The sequence below is a fragment of the Leiobunum rupestre genome, chromosome 7, assembly GCF_980474605.1.
Source record: "Leiobunum rupestre chromosome 7, qqLeiRupe1.1.hap1, whole genome shotgun sequence".
Classification (NCBI taxonomy): domain Eukaryota; kingdom Metazoa; phylum Arthropoda; class Arachnida; order Opiliones; family Sclerosomatidae; genus Leiobunum; species Leiobunum rupestre.
This window is the reverse complement of record NC_143390.1, coordinates 38,472,222-38,490,642: the sequence shown is the minus strand read 5'-3', so window position 1 is coordinate 38,490,642 and position 18,421 is coordinate 38,472,222. Positions and strand designations below refer to the sequence as shown.

Genomic DNA, 18,421 nt, shown 5'->3' with positions numbered 1-18,421 from the left:
GACGTTTGACGAACCTACCACCCAACCAACAGCTTTTTATTATATAGATAGTTACCTATAAATAAAGATCTAAACCTTAGACAAAGGCAAGTGGTCCAAAAGGAAAATTTAAAAAACTAATAAAGATGAAGGGGCAGATAATATTCTTTGAGGGGGAATTGATTAAATTGAGGGGACAGGCGGGGGCCAATAAAAATTTCATTTGAGGGGGTAACATTTATTTTTGAGGGGCATTGCCCCCGAATGCCCCCCCCCCCGTGGCTACGGGCCTGATTACACTGGGACGTGTTGTTTCTGTTAAGTACAAGAGTTTTGTTCGAGCCATAGACAAATAATGCATCCAAAACCTAGTAAACGCCATTTTTAAAATTCGATATATTTTTTTGATTTACATGACTTCTTTTGAAGTTAGAGGGGGAAAGCATCTCAGATCCGGGGGTGACAACTAATTTTTTTGAAAGCCCAAAAGCCCCATTTTATTTATTTATACTCTAATATTTATCAACAAACTCAGAATATCGTAAGTGTTGACTTTTGCGTGATGGGATTAATATTTGCTTCTAAAATGTTTTACCCCCTTACTTCAACAGTTTTTACGTAAGTGTTACTTATCGGTATGTCTGTTTGGAGGGTTAAATCGTATTCATATTTGAATTTACTATTAACTCGAAATTTTCAAAACTGGCATTTACTAGGTTTTGCTCATAAGGAACGTTACGTTTAAGATTTGTATGGGGATCTGTATTCTTGATTTTTCAAAAATCGTTTTGGAAGAAAAATACCGCGTTGGAAAATGTTTATTATTCGAGTCTAGGTGGCGCGGCATTGGCCACGCTCTTCCGAAGCCTATGATCTGGCGAATGCTATTGTTAAATTCGAGAAAAGTACCTAAATCTAGGAGTCGTAATCGATCCGTATTACCATAGAGGAAACACAAAACAGTGTAAAATTATAATATAAGCTAATTTTAAACTTTATAACGTTTATTTCATCCATCATAACCTTGTCAAACTAATGGCGTTTGCTAATACCTATCTAGTTTTCGACGGCAACCAACAGAGGGCGTAGCGATAGCTTTCGGTCATGAATAATTATTTTTTTTTAAATATTTCATTTATATAGTAAATACCATTAAGTAATACAATATTTTTGCAGTCATTTTTATATCATAGATCGAATAAGATATGTTATATATTTCTGATGAAATCTATTGATTGTTTTGATTGAACGGTTACGTAGCATATTGGACAAACTCGGAAGGATAACATTCGTTTTGTACCGAAAATGCCAGGTTACATTATATTGGAAGGAGTCTTATTGTATCGCAAAGAATGTATGTCTTGTATTGTAAAACTTTTATGACACGAATGAAATAAAAGGCGACGTACCACAGTCGAAGTGGACGCGATGAAAATGACGCTAATTGTACTGCAAATGACGATATTCCTCAGGAAGCGTTTTTCGTCCAACTGTCCGGACATTTTCTTGACGTTCTGAGGCGTACATTTAAATTCCGAAGCCATGGCCAAACTTAAGGTGACCATTAGAATGAACGTCGCCGTCGAGAAAGACACCCCCATGATTAGAGTCCTAATTAATTGAAAGGAAATGTGTGTGAAAAGCCGACGAAATTAATTGTCACGTAGGGGTGGATGACGTTGAAACGGGAACCCACTTTGGCAAAATAATTAATTGGCAGACCGCGATGAAAATCCAAACCAGGAAAGTGCAACACATGTTCGATCTGAAGACGGTGTCTCGAATGAGATGGAACTGTAATGAAGGAAACGAATTAGTTCAGCTTCTTAATAATGCTTATGCGGGGGGGAAACATTTGGGGGGGGGGGGTGAAATACGCTCTTGACGTCACAAGCTGCGGAGTGAGAGAGATAGAGAGGCGGTACGACCAAAAATGGAGGAGGGACAACTCGACATCTTGTGACGTAGATCGCACCTGCCCGTTACGACGAATGAGCCCCCTTGAAACAGCGTTGCCAGATTAATTATGGTACAATGCAATAATTCTGGATCGGAAATTTTATCAGTGTAATCATAATCCTATAATAAGGTCCCCGTAAGAAAAGGTTTACCATAGGGGCCCATGATAAAGGCGTTGTCCTGGAGAAAAGAAAATTAACATACGACGATAGGGCAGTACAGACAAATTTCTACATCTAAAATATTCTCTTACTTGATAGAGCAGCCACAAAACGGGTCTAAATCTCAAATTTGATAAATAAATACCTTCAGAAACGCAACTCTTATTTCTAATAGCCCGTTTTAGGTTCTGATGAATAATAATAATAATAATAATAATAATAATAATCAGCTAGGCTAATACCAAAAGTAGCATAAGACCCAAAAGTGTGTCAGAACGGTATAGTAGTTAATGAGAGTTTGTCGCAAAGTAAAAAGGGGAAACGAGGTAGGGTCGGAAAATACGTCATCAAAATCGAGGTACTCCAGCGCCGCCGAGTGAGGCGTTTTAGAACGTATGTCTACGGACGAGTAAATCGAAGAGAGAAAATCACGCCAGACTATAGACTAAATATAGAGTTGCTAGTACTATTCCAACTAGTAGGTTATGTAGTCTATAGTGTGACTAGGTCTCACTAGAAATGTTAATAGGCGCGAAGGTACAGCTGACACACTTTTGGGTCTAATGCTACTTTTGCTAATACCCAAGGCACCACCATAGGCCTAAGGCATCAAGTGACTTTTGAAGCCATTAATTCAGGTGGCCGGGTTACAATGCGTAGGAGGGTGGTGACAAGCCCTGCGTGCTACGCGAGCCAACAGCTCCCTCAACTCACTATTACCGTTAACCTCAAGATAAGTGTTAATTAAAAGTTTTTAAGCGATAAAATTGTGAAAAAGCCTTGGCTACGGTGCTAAGGGCTCGCGGCGGAGATTTATCCCACGTGGTTCTAAGTTCAAAAATGTTCGCGCACGGCTTGTGCGGATTCATTATGCATTTCGCGAAATTTATTTCAGAAATGCATAGTTGAGGACGTAGCCACTAGGAGGTGCAGATTTTGAATACCTACCTCTTAATAACGGGTATGTGATCGTCCAAATTTTGTCTTAGACCTTTGCTTATGGGGACCTTATGATAGGCTTAGGTGTAATGTATAATAATAAGAAGAACATACAATACACTGGTACCGATCTAGAATTAAAAATATTGATAGACTGAGCCATATTGTCAATAATTTTCTAATCCATTGGCAATAGGCACTCATGCGCAGCCCAAGAAGTTAACCTCCGCCCGTTCCACTATCGTAATTACATCTGGAAACGCTGTTCGCGAATGTGTTTTCCTTTGATAAACAGAGTATCGCGTAATCTTCTCACGTTATTCTCCATCTCTTTGCTATTGAAGGTGAGAGTGAACCACCTGACGTTATCTTTTCTCATCTTTTTATTGGATTCGATTTCGATGGAGTGATCGATCAGTTCGTCTATTTCCTCGCTGACGGTGGGGGCCAATTGTTTGTGAGAGGCGGATTCGACGGCCTCCTCCAGATCGGCCTCCTTTTCTTTGCCGCGGCTCTTGTCGCGGATACTGGCGCCAAAATCGAACGGGTCTTCGTCGGCCGAATCGTTCAAATCGTTCAGCTGCGAAAAGACACAGTCAGACAGACGGAAAAGGGAGAACTTTCAACACTGTATTCGGGAAATTGTACGTTAGCTTCGAAACGCTAAAGTTTGCCTAAGTGACACGCGAATTCGCGTGTTGAATTTTACGGGCAACAAATCTAGACTTAGTTCGTGGAACACTCGATAGATAGCGCCACCGTATCGGTATTTGCCTGTAATCAAAATTTTTAAGAATTTTTTTTCTCTGATATTTAAAGCAGGCGTAAAAGAGTGATTGGATTGGTAGGGAGTTTCACTATTGGGGCTCCTGTGCCACGTAGAATTTAGGGCCCCTTCAAGGATCAAGATTTATTTTAACTTTTAACATTTGTTGGTATCACCAAACAATGAAAGATTGGGAACTCACTTGTCAGTCAAAATAATACCAAAACAAAAATCAAACAAAGAAAAAATAATAATGATAATATACAGGGCTTGATTTAAATCAAAATTGTTTAAGTCATGATTTAAATCAAGTGATTTTTTTTAAATCAATGATTTAAATCACACAATTATTATTATTATTTCAATGGGTAAATATTTTTTTTTCAAAAAATAGGTTCTAAAAAATGAAAATACATAGATAATCTGAGCAAACTAACTAACACCGATTTCGTTCAAACTTGGGGGTTTGGTAGACCTTCGTGTAACTTGAAAAACCCTGAAGGTAAATGTCTACATAGGCAACCGTTTGCCATGGCAACCAAAAATGTTTTTGACAACACAAAATGGAAATTTTCCCATTGAATATAACAGGGGAATTTGACCAATTTTAATAGAAAATATAAATAAAAAAAATAATGAAAAAGTTCGAAATTGATTAAACGTTTTACAGGGGTACCCTTCAAATTGGTCAGATTCCCATGCTATATTCAATGGGAAAATTTCCACCTCGGGTCGTCTCCTGCTAAGTGAAATAAAATTATTATAGTAAAACCCGAAATTTAAAAGTAATAACGGGGAAATAATGTTATGAAATTTTTACGTCTAAAAACATAAAGTTTAACAACTGAAGGAACCATAAAATAAAAAAAAGGAAAAAGGTTAGAGCTAGATCAGATTTGGGGGCTATAATGACCCACAGTCACTCATAGAGCCAAAGTCCAGTTCATCACTCTAGTCTGCCTACTTCATTTTTGGAGGAAGAAAAAGGAGAACCGGAAGGGTGTGGCGCTTAGTTCTATGAGTGGATCATTTCCGCCTAGCGACATCTGTAAACGGAAAAGAAAACTAAGAAAAATAACAGAGCATAGTTCTCTCTTCCGAATACAGATGGCGTCTGACGTTAAGGAGTAATACTTGAAGGGCTAGACTGCAACCTACTGGTTGCCTTTCTCATAGAAACAAACTTCTCCCGTATGCCTTCTTTATTCCTCCAAGATTTTTCTCTTCCATCCCAATGAGTGTCAAAATTCTAACCCATTCTCAAACGAAAAGAAACTCGAGTAGCTTTTTGCGAATAGACAATTTGTTTCCAAAGAAACGTCCAAATTGTTGGTGGTGTACCTGGAACCCTAAGTAACATAATACTATAAGTATGACATTTTCTATTCTTCTAACGCTTTTTTTTATTTAAATCATAACGTGGCTATAAGGACTGACTGTCAACTGTTATTGGTTTTTGCAACTGTCAGGTAAGGATGCCCAACAATCACAGCCGACCACATATTTGACCATAAAGCCAAGGCTTATAAAACTCAATTCGCTTTCAAAAGCAAAAATTTATCTTCCTTGGGAAATATCATAATGAATACACTCTTTTATATCCTTATTTGTGAGAGCTGCCATTTTATTACAGGTCTGATTTCAAAAAGTGCATGCGGTCAAGTGCACGCGACGTCTCGAGCTGATGAGCACGTGCAGGCGCCCTTGCCTGTACTATTTTAAATTAGGCCTGTAATGAAATGGCCGACTTCGTAAAAGAGCGCATAGGCCTTTCTATAAAGTAACATTGGCCCTATTGTTTTGACGCGGATGCTGCGTCACGCATGACGTATCGATGACGTTTCACTACGAAAAGCCCTGAACATAAGGGTAAATTCGACGAGGAACCCTGTTTTTAAGCATAGACTGAACTTAACTGAACTTAATAATAATAATAATAATAATCAGCTAGGCTAATAACCAGGGCACCACCTTAGGCCTAAGTCATCAAGTGACTTTTGAAGCCATTAATTCAGGTGGCCGTGTTACAATGCGTAGGAGGGTGGTGGGCAAGCCCTGCATGCCACGCGATCGAGCCAACAGCTCCCTACACTAACTATTACAGTTAACCTCAACAAGTTTTTATGGAAGGCGAAACCGAAAAGCTACTTCTACGCATTTCGTGACGAATGAGCTACATAAAAACAAGTTCAGCAAGCGTAGCTTATTTTATGGAAATCAGAACATAAAATTTATAATATTTATATTATCATAAGTTAATGATACCTCTAAGTACACAAATGGCTATGCTGCCTATGGCGGAAATGCTTGTCCAAATCGACCTATGTCTCTCCGTACTGCGTATCAAAGTAGCCTTAACATACACTTGGAACTGCCGAAGCTGACGTTTCTTTAATCCTGTTTGGTGCAAGGCTAGCTTGAACTTCCCCAAAAGAGGTAAATTTCGATATTCCCTTAGAAAATTCGTTCCCCCCGCAGAGGCAGAAAAACGTTTTTTTTGCTATTGGTTTATTTCTCTCATGTGACTGAAATTATAACGAATGAACTCTCTCCCTCTCCCTCTCACCCTCCACTCCGCTAAGGCACCCTCACTAAGGTACGACTAGTAAAAGTAGCCCCTCCCAATATAGTTTCATTCTCGACCGCACAGCGGCGCTGGGTAAGGAGATATTTTTCAAATCTTTCATATTCGCGGGAATCGGAGAGACAAGATTTGACATCACATTTTCTGGACAAAGATTCCTCCTTGAAAGGGCTTATTTGTCTACTTAGAGGTATCATTAACTTATGATATTATATATATTATGTATTATATATTATATACACTGGGTTCGTTTTTGCAGGTTTTTTTGGTTTTCGAATTTGAGAACAAACCGCGTTTTCACTCGCATTTTTAACAATAACCTAGGAGCAAAAATCCAGCAAGTCCAGATACGTGACTTTCGAAATAAGAATAACTCGAGTGTTTTTACTTTTTAAAACATTTTATAGCGTTCTTCCACTATTAGATTATTATTGTTTAATTCTATCTATAAAACAAATACTGGGTTTTAGAATGCTTCATATAAATTTTGCGAAAACGTCCAATTACGTAAGTTTGCTGTGACCGAGGGGCAGGTCACTTCCTTGATTAACGACGCACCCCTCGAAATATTAAATCCGATTTAATCGTTATTATTTTGATTAAATTCACGACTATGTTGATTAAATCATGTTTAATCAATTAATAGAATGTTTAAATCTGATTTAATCTTGACTAAATTATTAATTTGGATTTAAATGATTAAATCCTGATTGAAACGATTAAATCGTGATTAGTATGATTAAATCGCGATTAGAAATTAGAACGAGAATCAGAATGATCATATTGGTGTTTGGAATGATTATAATTGTGCGTGATTAGAACGAGCTGATTAGAATAATTTAATTTGTGATTAGAATTATTATTTCCTATTTACCGCGCTCGATAAAATCTCTATTCAACCGATTATACTGATTAAATCGTGATTAAAATGATTAAATCGTGATTAAAATGATTAAATCGTGATTAAAATGATTAAATCGTGATTAAAATGATTAAATCGTGATTAAAATGATTAAATCGTGATTAAAATGATTAAATCGTGATTAAAATGATTAAATCGTGATTAAAATGATTAAATCTAATTAAAATGTTTAAATCTGATTAAAATGACTAATCTTGATTAAAAGATTAGATCATGATTTGAATAGTTAAATCTCGTTTAAATCGTGATTAGAGTGATTCAATCGTGATTAGATTTTTTAATCACGATTACCCTGATTTCAATTCAATTCAATTAAATTTATTTTGCTTTTTTTATGATTTTCAAAAAACGTTACTTATTTTTAAGGGCACGATTACCCTGATTTAATCACGATTACCCTGATTTAACCATTTTACTATGATTAAGACGCACCCAAAATGGAAGTGACCTGCCCCTCGGCTGTGACTAACATAAATCGACCAGTGTCATACTTATGTTTTACGTTACTTATGCTGGGATATATATATACTTTATTACTGATAACAAAATGGCTTACATTTTCGAAGGGTATTTCGGGTGTCCATTCCGCGTTAGCGTCCTCTTCGCCGTAAGAACTGTTCCCTGATGTTGATGTCCCATCGGACGTTAATACTTGACTGGCGGTACTGTTATTCCTGGTCGCCGTACTGTCGTGGCTGGAGTAGCGAGGCCGGTGACGTATCTGGGAATTAAAAGATTTATCGTTTTTCGTATTCGGTTTGACAGCGACGAATGTAGGGACTTTCCAAGTTAATCCCTGCCATCAACTTCTTGGAATTAGTAAACCAATCGAACCAAAAAATAGGTCAAATTGCCCCTGAAAATGTTCCTCTCTTATGGCGGGCTTATCTACTCGGGTTTTAGGGTTCTAGACAGTTTAAGCGTCACGTGTCTGGACGTGAAGAAATAGGTTTCCTACAGGCTTTCCTCCGCGTTTGAACGCTAAAATTAGAGAAGTTAAGCAAGCACTAGAAAATGAGTGCTTAGAGAGATAGTGCAGGAGTGTAAACCTAAGACTGGACCCAATAATACCAAATCTGCAATAATGCACGTTTTCCCTACACTGGCTTAACCAATCTAGATCTGAAGAATCTGTTGTATCAAAAGTTTATAATATATTTCTTATATACTGAATATAACGGTTCAAAATTTACCGCGTGTATTACATATCTTAAGACGTAAAATGAAAATTTATACTTATCTCCAAAGAGGTCTATAATATACTTCTGAGAGTATGTCAAGTAATCCGTCTAGACACTCCCTAAGCCTAAAAACTGTACGTTTTAGGCTTAAAAAATGGTTTCGAAAACGCCTGATATATTTGGAATCAAATAGAAAACCACGCCCCTCCACCTTCCCTCGTGTGATTTTAGAGTTCGGCGGTTCAGATAAATTAACCGCCAATATTTCAATTATTCATAAAAATTTCGGTTAGCTATTTATTTATAGATATTATTCACGGTTATAAAACGAATTAATATTCAAAAATAAGTTTTTTTTCGGATAATTTTCGGTTATGGATAAAAACAAATAAAACGGATATTTCTTATCCAAACGCCGAACTCTAGTTATGTTTGACGTATGTGCTATACGCACATTTTATAGCTCTAAGCTTCTCTATTAGGTTTCCCTATCAACCACCAGACAATTTTTGATCTGTAGATCTCGTATTTTCTATTTTTAGTTGGACATTTTTTAGCGTATTTCGAACCTTTGGGCAAATGGATTACTGTTTTCGCGAGCATTAAGTTTTAAAACCTCTTTGGCCGCTCTATTGGAACCTGACTTTCTGACCAAACAAAAGGAAACGAGCCTATTTAGGAAGACCTTCGGAACTTATATCGTTGAAACCTCGAGCTCATTATTTTGAGGGTTGGAAAATTCACGCTGGTCTTTCTTTAATACCATCCCCAAAAAAATAGATGGATTTTTTCTACTATAAATTCAGAATAAAAAGAACTTTTCATTCTTTCGTACTGGTCGCTCTTCTTCATGGTTTTAGGGAAACTTATAGAAACGAAAGGGCTTAAGCTCTCGACGGGATTAATTTAAGAAAAGGTAGAAAAAATATTTTTAAATTCATGAAACTGTGTAAAAAAATATCCTGGTTACGTTAGCTTGTATCAGAAGTAGATAAGATATATCTCAGAGATAAGTATTCAACTTCCTTAACTGATACTTGATTGATTTTCTAATACCATTTCAACGGTAAAAATGATTTTAAAATAATTAAATATTCCTACGAAATGTAATATTTACAATTTTCATCATTAGGTGGAGCTATAAACGTTTTGATAAGGAATATGTTTCAGCGATTTGTCGAGAAAACTACCTTGAGCCTTTTCGTATTTATTTTCCTCGTTGATTTAATCCGTTGAAACTATCGCGGCTTAGTAGGGATAAATGTAACATAACGGCTTACCGATCTTGTATTTATTTGAAGTGAGAGAAAAATGGTTAAATGACGATATTTTTTGTCTCTCGCGACAATGCTTCCGCCTACGCCTTTTTCATTTTAATTAGCTTATCAACGCGTGTGTAGGAAATGGAAAAGTACGTCGTCTGCTAAATCTAAATAAGCCTCGGTCCACGGGGTGAATGAAAGAGGAAAGTCCTTAGAGAAGTCATTGATTGAAAGAAGCCACGCGCAAATAATAAGATTGTTTTGGGAAGCACTTTGGCATTCAATTTCTTTCGGGTGCCGGAATATTAGGAGCTTTTAGCGACTGGAGAGCGGCTTCCCGCTGCTTTTTCTAACTCGTTTTAGTTCGCCCTCTTAAAGACCCCGGAGGAATAGCCAACCAAAATAGAAAAGATTATTGCCGCGGCACCCGTTATCGAATACCCAAAGGCAGTTGACAGCGCGCCACTCGCTGTCATTTACATCTGACCTTAGTCGTAGTAGTAGGTTTTTTTACCTTTTTAGGTTGGCTGGGCTCTGTCTTTTTGATGAGGTAGGTCTCCACTCCGTGCTCTCGCAGATAAGCGTCTCGCGTCTCTCCGCTTCCCCGTTCGACTTCGTAAGCCCCGTTCAAATAGCCCAAAGTGGCCTTCGAAATGTGAACGCGACTGAGAAAAAAGATGTTATATTAATTATCGATTCCAGATTTATAGGGCGTTTCAAAAGGTTATGCGCTACAAGCCTTTCTATACAATTTTGAAAGGGTTTTCTCAATCTGTACCATATATTTTATGGGATTCTGCGAAACATTTCTAATATTTTCGGTACAAGAAAAAATGCACTGAAATATTATATTTTATCATAGCCGCTTTTTAGAAGTGTAATACCTTATGGAAAAAGTGTGAGCCAAGTAGAGTTACGTCCACTGATACTACTATACAGGGTGTTTCAAAAGGTTATGAAAAACATTTAAGGAGTTGTAGGCGGTGAGTTGAGAAGTATGCCTGTTTTTTTCCATTTTCCTACGATGAGTTAAAAGAGAGCTTCAAAGTGTGGCCTACTAGGCCCTGGAAGTAGGCTGCAACAAGCGCAAAACCAAGAAGCAGGGAAACGCGAACATTAAGGTTTGGGTTCGTTTGATAGGTAAAAAAATTTAGACTTTGTAAACAAATCGAGGTAACCAGCGTAAAAAAAAGTAAACTTAAACAGTATTTAAAGTCCCTGCTGCTTGGTTTTGCAATTGTTGCAGCCTACTTCCAGGGGCTAGTGGGCCACACTTTGAAGCTCTCTGGCGCTCTTTTCACTCGTCGTAGGAAAATTGGGGGAAAAAGGCATACTTCTCAACTCACCCCCTACAACACCTTAAAACCTTTCGAAACACCCTGTATAGAGAGCAAATCCCCGAATTAGGTCTACTCTTCGTTTCTCGAGGCTAGCCGATAGCGGATGTCCCTATCTCTGATAATTAACCGTCGTTTTCGAGAGTAGTGACCGGTGACCGTGTGCACTCCGAGTTGGATAATTATACGGCTCTTCTTGCGTGTATAGAGTCGGTGATCGTATGGACGAGAAGACTAGTTTGATTCGATTACGCGCGTAGATTAGATTTGTTATAATATAATTTAACAATAGGGCGAGAACGCTATATTGTCTAGTTCAGTTATAGATAATCGATAACGTAAAATTAAATTTAACCAGAAAACTGGGCTTTCGCTGTTCCCGATATTTTGACACTGTAGGCGTAGCCTAAATCGGAAAAACTTACTGAGGTACATCAGTCGCTTTGAAGCGCCTTAAGAATTCTTTTCAACTATCACTACGAGTTGGGGCTTAGGAGAAAGTACGCGCGAGAAAGTTAGGTTAGGCATAGTTCATTCAATTTTTTAAGTTTATAAATGAAATGGATTCCAGTGAATTTGATTACAAAAACACAGTCATACGCGGCTTGCTGGTTATTTTTACTTAACACGATGGTTAATTACCATTACTTAAATTGTTTTTAAACAATTTCAAAAATAAAAGCTCTAAAACTTACTAAGCGACAACAACTGCGCCACTTTGTCAAAATGGAACGTGAACGCTCCAGCTTCTCTACGAAACTTCGTCGGAAATCACTAAGTTTGTTCACATTGAACTAAAATAACCCGACCACCTGAATTAACGGCACTAAAAGTCGCTTGATGGCTTGGACCTAAGGTGGTGCCTTGGGTATTAGCCTAGCTGATTATCATCATTAAGAATAAGCAGACGGCTTTCACACATTCAATTTAAAACTTGGTTGTTAGGCGACGTTAATTCTTTTTTAAACTACCCGTTAAGTCCATAGAGACTAGAGCGATACAAGGTGCTGCGTAATCGACCGCTTTTGGACTTTGCTACAGGCAGATTCCGTGAATTCAAGCTTGATGGGTAAGTACGGTCTGGTCTAAAATTCAACGCGGCACCCCTTAATATATACGTATACGCTTGTACGGACTTACCCGGGTATTCCTCCGGACTCCATGTGATTGGCGAGGGTAACGTCGTTGGACCAAACATCGAATTGCCATTTGTGCAAACCCAGAACGCCGCAGAGCACGGATCCGCTGTGAATGCCGATCCTCATATTCAAATTGACTCCGGCTCGGGAACGGACGATTCTGCGGAGATCCCCCCATTGTCATTAATCCCTGTGGATTAATTCAATCTGATCCGGCATCCGCGGGCGCTATTTCCCCAATTCTTCCCGAGATGGGATTAACGGAACGAATCGAGGAAAGAACGCGCGCGAAAGCGAGACCAGTTCGAGGTTCTTCTGTCCTCGCCGAGTAGAGTCCTCGGGTACAACTAGCGTATTTACTTGATGACTTGTATCATGTACAATCCCATTTCGACGCAACAGTGAGCGTGGTCGGATCTGGCTTCGGGTAATCCGCTGACGCAGTAGTAGCAGTCCCCCAACAGCTTAATCCTCAAGCAATGATTTTCCTTTTATTATGGAAAAATACAACGGAGAAAGATGAGTTAACGAAATTTGTTCGGCCCGAGGCGGGGTTGCTGTATGGGCTTAATTTGCGCTGATTTGCCTTTTTAATTTCGCGTCCAGCTAGCCACTAATTAGACGTCATGTCCATTGACGCCGCGTACTTCCGAACTCGATAATTAAACGCGTTACCACCGGAAGAAAATTAACCGTAAAGCGAGGGGCTAACCACTTCCTCAAATTCCGTACACCGATTACAGTGAGTACAGCCTTTGGTAGTGCTTAATCTGTAATCGATTACGTAATAACTTTAGTACAGTCATAGCTACAGGCTTGTACACCGATTACGGATAGTGATCAGCCCCTCGCCGTAAAGTAATGGCCGGTGATTTCGATTGCCCCAGTATTTCAATTTTAATTTGTTAAAATGCTTAGGCAGTAATGTGAATTCGCCTCATTTGAACTAACGCTCGTAAGTCTTGTTTCGTCATGAACTAAATGACGATTTTTGAGATTTATTCCCATGGTCTCGATTGCCGGATGTCAATGGCCTTTTTCTTATTAGTTAAAACATTATTAGTTAGTTACATATTTACAATTAAGGGAAAAGGACAATGTTGGGAGGGGGGAATTAAAAACGTCACCAGCGTGCACTTCAATCGCGTCGGAAGACGTAAGTTGTAGGGAGCCAATGAGAAACCGGGCGGATTTGATTTTGGTGTCGTGGGAAAGAGCTTATTCTTCGAGCATGAGCCAAAAGTAAATGTTTTCTTGGCTAAAGTTTGTACATACAATACATCCATGAACCTCTATTGCAACTAGTTAGAGTCGAAATTCTTAATACCTTTGACTAAAAAAATTATATACTTAAATTTCATTGGTTACAATAATAGACCTTCAGGTGACCTTCAATTTGATTGCTTAGAATTGGCAATCGCAATGATTAGAGTGGCGGTTTTTCATTTAACGGATAAAGAAGTACTTCTCTTATATCAAAGCGAACGTTGTTGGATATGTATTTGACTAAGACCCGGGGACAGTTTTTTTGGTGAATATCTCTTTTGAGGGGGTCCTTCGCTCTGCTTTATAAGATCTCGATACGGGAGTGTTTACCCGGCAGGAATAAAAGCCTTTAGACTCTGGCAAATGAAAGCGGAAAGCCGGATTCTTTGCCGCTGGAACGCCGTCCATTAAGCCTTTCAAATATTTTTGACTGCTTTCAAAATATTTTCTTTAAATTTTATACTAATGGGAATTCCAACTTCCAGCATCGCTTTTAGCGCGCTTGTATAAAACCAAGGTTGGCTCTCCGTTTTTATTTAGGTAAATGAGAACGTATTGACGTATACCTGACTCGCTGCGTACCTAAATGTCCAATATTTTTAGTTTTTAACCTTGAAAATAGCCAAATGAGGTAACCCCCTTTAAATTTATTCATTTATTTATTGTTCCAAGTACGCAAAGAAGTAACGGAATACCAGATTTGTTATACAGCGGATGCCAGCTTGGTTTGACGCTAACTACTTTTTCTCTGCCTGTTAAATTACCCCTTTCAGAAAAGAATCATAAACCAACACGATGCCAAGTGCAGTTGACATAAATGACCTATTTTTATATTGGCCTTGTCTCGTGGAGTCTGTTTTAGAAATATGGCTCCTTGCATTATTAGATTTCTGGGCTCTCAATGGAACTCGACGCGGAATAGAAAACTTCGAAATGGAAATTGTTGTTTCAACGTTTGCCTTAGTCGAGGTTTTCGTAACAGCGCGGGAAAAATAAGACAATAACGTTTAGCCTATTTTCCAAAACTATCATCTTAAGTAAGTTCCTAAATACTTCCGGTATTATCCCCTTGCCCTTTCATTAATACGATTAAACTCGTCTGAGATCGTACTTCTTTACCAACAAGTAAAAATCTTTTTTTCAGTTTCGTTTCGTAGCATAAAGTAATAGTCTGGCGGATGAAGATTGGCTGGTTGAAATTTGACGCATTAAAAGGCGTAGGTGGCGTTTACGGTTATTTAAATTCTTTCTGGGATTGTGTGTTTGGAGGAAACAATTAAGAGTGAAAATACGTACTTACATTGGCCAATTTATCAAAACGGGCGAAAAGGTCGTTGAGAACCTTGACCAGTTCCTGGGCCGAGCATTGACTGGCCAGCGCCGTGAATCCTTGAATGTCCGCGAATAAGATACTAAGGTGATAAATATAATCGTCAGTTTTAAATCGAATATAATAATTCACGCTATCAATGGCCACCTGATAGTTCAGAGCCATCTACAGGTGAATATCATAAATGAAATAATCAGACTCAGTCTTTCCCGGAAGATGGCTCTGGTGTCGAGTTCAGGGGCGGCGTTAGGTTTAGGCGAAACAGGCTATAGCCTACGTTTCTTTTCACATATAGGACCTCCTCAAGTCGATTTATACATAAAACTTTGAAAAATTTAATTTTGGAGTAAATATATTGGGGATCCACAATTGAGGAACAGGGGACCCACAATTGGGAAAAATCTCCTGTCGCCGCCTCTGGACCAGTTCGCCTATACCCACCTAACGTGATTGTAACAGTGAATGTAAATCCTGTGAAATTGGGCGCAGAGAATTTTCCCGTGGTCCACATCTTCCCTGGCGATGTCCGAAATGATTTCCAACGCCACGAATCGAGGTAATACCGATAGCAACAGTCGTTCCTGTAAACATTAAAGTTTAGAATTAACTATAAAACGCGTATACATGTAGTCAAAGTTTGATTTCCGTATACTTCTACGCCTATATATATTACCCACATTCTGGAAACTTCAAGATCAGTTAATCCTCGTTTAAATAAACCATGAACCATTTTTTTTAAATAAAGAATCGTCTATATTAATGAGGCGCTGATGGGTCGTGTTTTACAATGTAAAAATTGGAAGTAAAAATTCTTAGAAATCCTCTACGCGTTTTTGCTTTACGAAATGAATAGCAAACTTTAGCAGTAACCCGTTTCATCGTGACTATAAAATGATTTAAGCTCGTCTCGGGAGCCTGGCTGCTGTGGCGGTCATTAAAATGTAAGCCGATATCGACTCGAGGGAGTTTAGAGCGTACCTTTTCCGGCGCCTTTTATTAAATCGACTATACCGCAATTTAAAGATCGAGTTGCCGCGTATAGTCAGTTGGTGTGTCCCGCGATAGATTGGTTTTCGAGTCGCGGCGTGCCGGGTTCCGGCTGACCACCAATTTAAGTTAATAAGCCCATCAAACTAAGGCCTTCCGTTACACCTCGACCCCCTCACCCATTTACTTTACGAACCATTTGGAGGTTCCAATCCAACGGCGCGTCTCGGCGTTGGAAGTCGATCCATCTAGAATTACCCCCGAAGGAGCCCAACTCACGCCCGCCGAAAGCTTTTTGGGGGAAATTACCGACAGTTTCTTTATGGAACAATGTGTGAATGCTATAATAGCGTATCTTCACTTTTAGTTATTTTGGTGGTTTTACTTTGGGCGCGCCCAGTTGCTTTACTAGGCTCAGTAGGAGCATAGGAGCCCTAGACGAGCCTGGAGGAAGCAAGCTCAGAGGGGCCCTAATAATGCTCAAACCTAAGGGATCGGTGGTGGTATATAATAATCAGCTAGCTAATACCCAAGGCACCCCCGGGTTACAATCCGTAGGAGGGTGGTGGCTAGCCCTTCATTCCACGCTATAGCCAACAGCCCCCACACTTACTGTTACCGTAAATCTCCACAAGTTTTTATGGGAAGGGGTAACCGAAGATCTCGGGGGAAAACCCCTTTAATCAGTAGGGAGAGAACTTGCAAACTCAACGCGGAAGGAGTTGCTCAGAGTTTTCACCCAGTGCCACAAGCTGGGATCGAACCCGGCTCCTCTAACTGCGAGTCGAAATTGCTAACCAATTCTCCACCACACTAGTTATTGGTTGTTCAAAATTAAAGATCAAATTAGTAACCTAATGTTAATTTATGGGGGGGGGTGGGAAGTATGGTTCAAGTGTTACCGCCGCCTCTGACACCGCCTCAGGGTGAAACATCACAGATACAATGAAATCATCGTGGTTAGATTATAATATTATAAAAGTTTAAATTTCTTAAATTTCTCAAGAAAATTATTGCAGTGGAGCACATAGGGCTTGGCGTTCGGATAGAAAATTTTCAGTTCATTTCTTTTATATCCATTAATTAATTAACTGAATAAAAACTCATTAGTAGCATATTAAATCGTATAATAGACGTGAACAATATCCAACAGTTGATCGAATTTTTTATGATTAATTGAAATTTTGGCGGTTAATTTATCCGTTTCTCCGAGCCCTAGAGTACAGAAATGGAAATTTTGACTATGAATCGCTATATTCGGCTAGCTTTAGCAAAATGAAACAGACCCAAAATCCTTCAAAGGGCCCAAAAAATAAAACGGCAGGTCCTCCCCCTCCAATACTTGACCTACCTGACGTAAAAAATAGAAAGCAGACGAGCTTTAGCTACAAAGTTTGCGAGGGTTAGTATTTAGTGAAATTTTCCCCGTACAAAATGCGATCAATATTGAGTTACGTGAGTTTAGCTCGGAATTTATCGGCCCATAATATTGCACCGAAGGCTTTAATAATTTCTACGCGTATTTTGTACGTGCAACGAATTAGTAAATTGCGTAAAATCGAATTTCTGGCAAAACTATATATATATACAGCGTAATTACGTATACACGTATGTATCTTCTGATCTCGTTGATATGTTAGCGCGGGCGGGGAGTTTCCGAAATTAAATTTATCGAGACGTGTATGTATACGGCGCCGCCACTCGGAAAGTTCGTAAATTATTGGCGAGGTAAACCATTCCAAATTAAAAACATTCACCGCTCACCTGTTTTTCGTTTTCTTTCTCGATCTTGTATCGCGTTTCGATGGACCTCCTAGTCTCCAGGAAAGCGTTGCGCTGCGCCCTGTCCGTTAAGTACTTGGTGTACAAGCTGACGAAATTGATGCACAAGTACAATAAAGCGTTGGTTATGACCTGGAAAACAGTATATAATTTAACTTCTACTAAAGAAGTATCCGCCTATGATTTATAAATGAAAAATATACCTTCGCGGGCTTGAGTTTAAAAACAAAACGCGGAAAAATACACTGTTATAGTGTTTATTACTCCACCTAGCGATGTAAAATGTAAATATTACATCACCTTAAAACCACATTTTAGAAAATCATTATCATGACGCATTTCGACTTTAAAAAAAGGAGACTAACCGAGGTGTTTATCTCCGATTTGGTTCAAACTCGGGTGGTAAGTAAACCTTCGTGTAACTTGAAAATCCCTAAAAGGGTGGACAAGAATGGGCTTTCGTTTTGACATGGCAACCAAAAATGTTTTTCACAACTTAAAAACTGATTAATCGTATTTACCCAATATATGTATATTTTCTCATATTTACCAAAATTGACGTATATTGGTCAAAATGTACCAGATTTAGCCTTGATCTGAATTATGTAGCTAATTGATGAACCTTTTTTCATTTTTTTAAAAATATTGTTATTTTCCCATGTTAATTTTCATAGAGAAAATCAGTTTTTAAGTTTTGAAAAACATTTTTGGTTGCCATGGCAAAACGAAAGCCCATTCTTGTCCACCCTTTTAGGGATTTTCAAGTTACATGAAGGTCTACTTACCAGATGAGTTTGAATCAAATCGGAGATAACCACCTCGGGTAG

At 38.7% G+C, this 18,421-nt stretch overlaps 1 protein-coding gene across 1 annotated transcript in view; it reads right to left on the bottom strand.

The window, feature by feature from the left end:
• LOC149936216 (adenylate cyclase type 8-like) overlaps positions 1-18,421 on the bottom strand; it is a 92,413-nt gene that overhangs the window by 6,591 nt on the left and 67,401 nt on the right. The window contains exons 5-14 of the mRNA XM_090181195.1: positions 17,577-17,726; positions 15,267-15,406; positions 14,796-14,907; positions 12,590-12,717; positions 12,231-12,389; positions 10,268-10,418; positions 7,867-8,031; positions 3,355-3,618; positions 1,676-1,773; positions 1,389-1,590 (exon numbers count right to left, since the gene is read on the bottom strand). Coding sequence (XP_090037321.1) covers positions 1,389-1,590; positions 1,676-1,773; positions 3,355-3,618; positions 7,867-8,031; positions 10,268-10,418; positions 12,231-12,389; positions 12,590-12,717; positions 14,796-14,907; positions 15,267-15,406; positions 17,577-17,726 — 1,569 coding nt within the window. The remainder of the gene's footprint in view (positions 1-1,388; positions 1,591-1,675; positions 1,774-3,354; positions 3,619-7,866; positions 8,032-10,267; positions 10,419-12,230; positions 12,390-12,589; positions 12,718-14,795; positions 14,908-15,266; positions 15,407-17,576; positions 17,727-18,421) is intronic.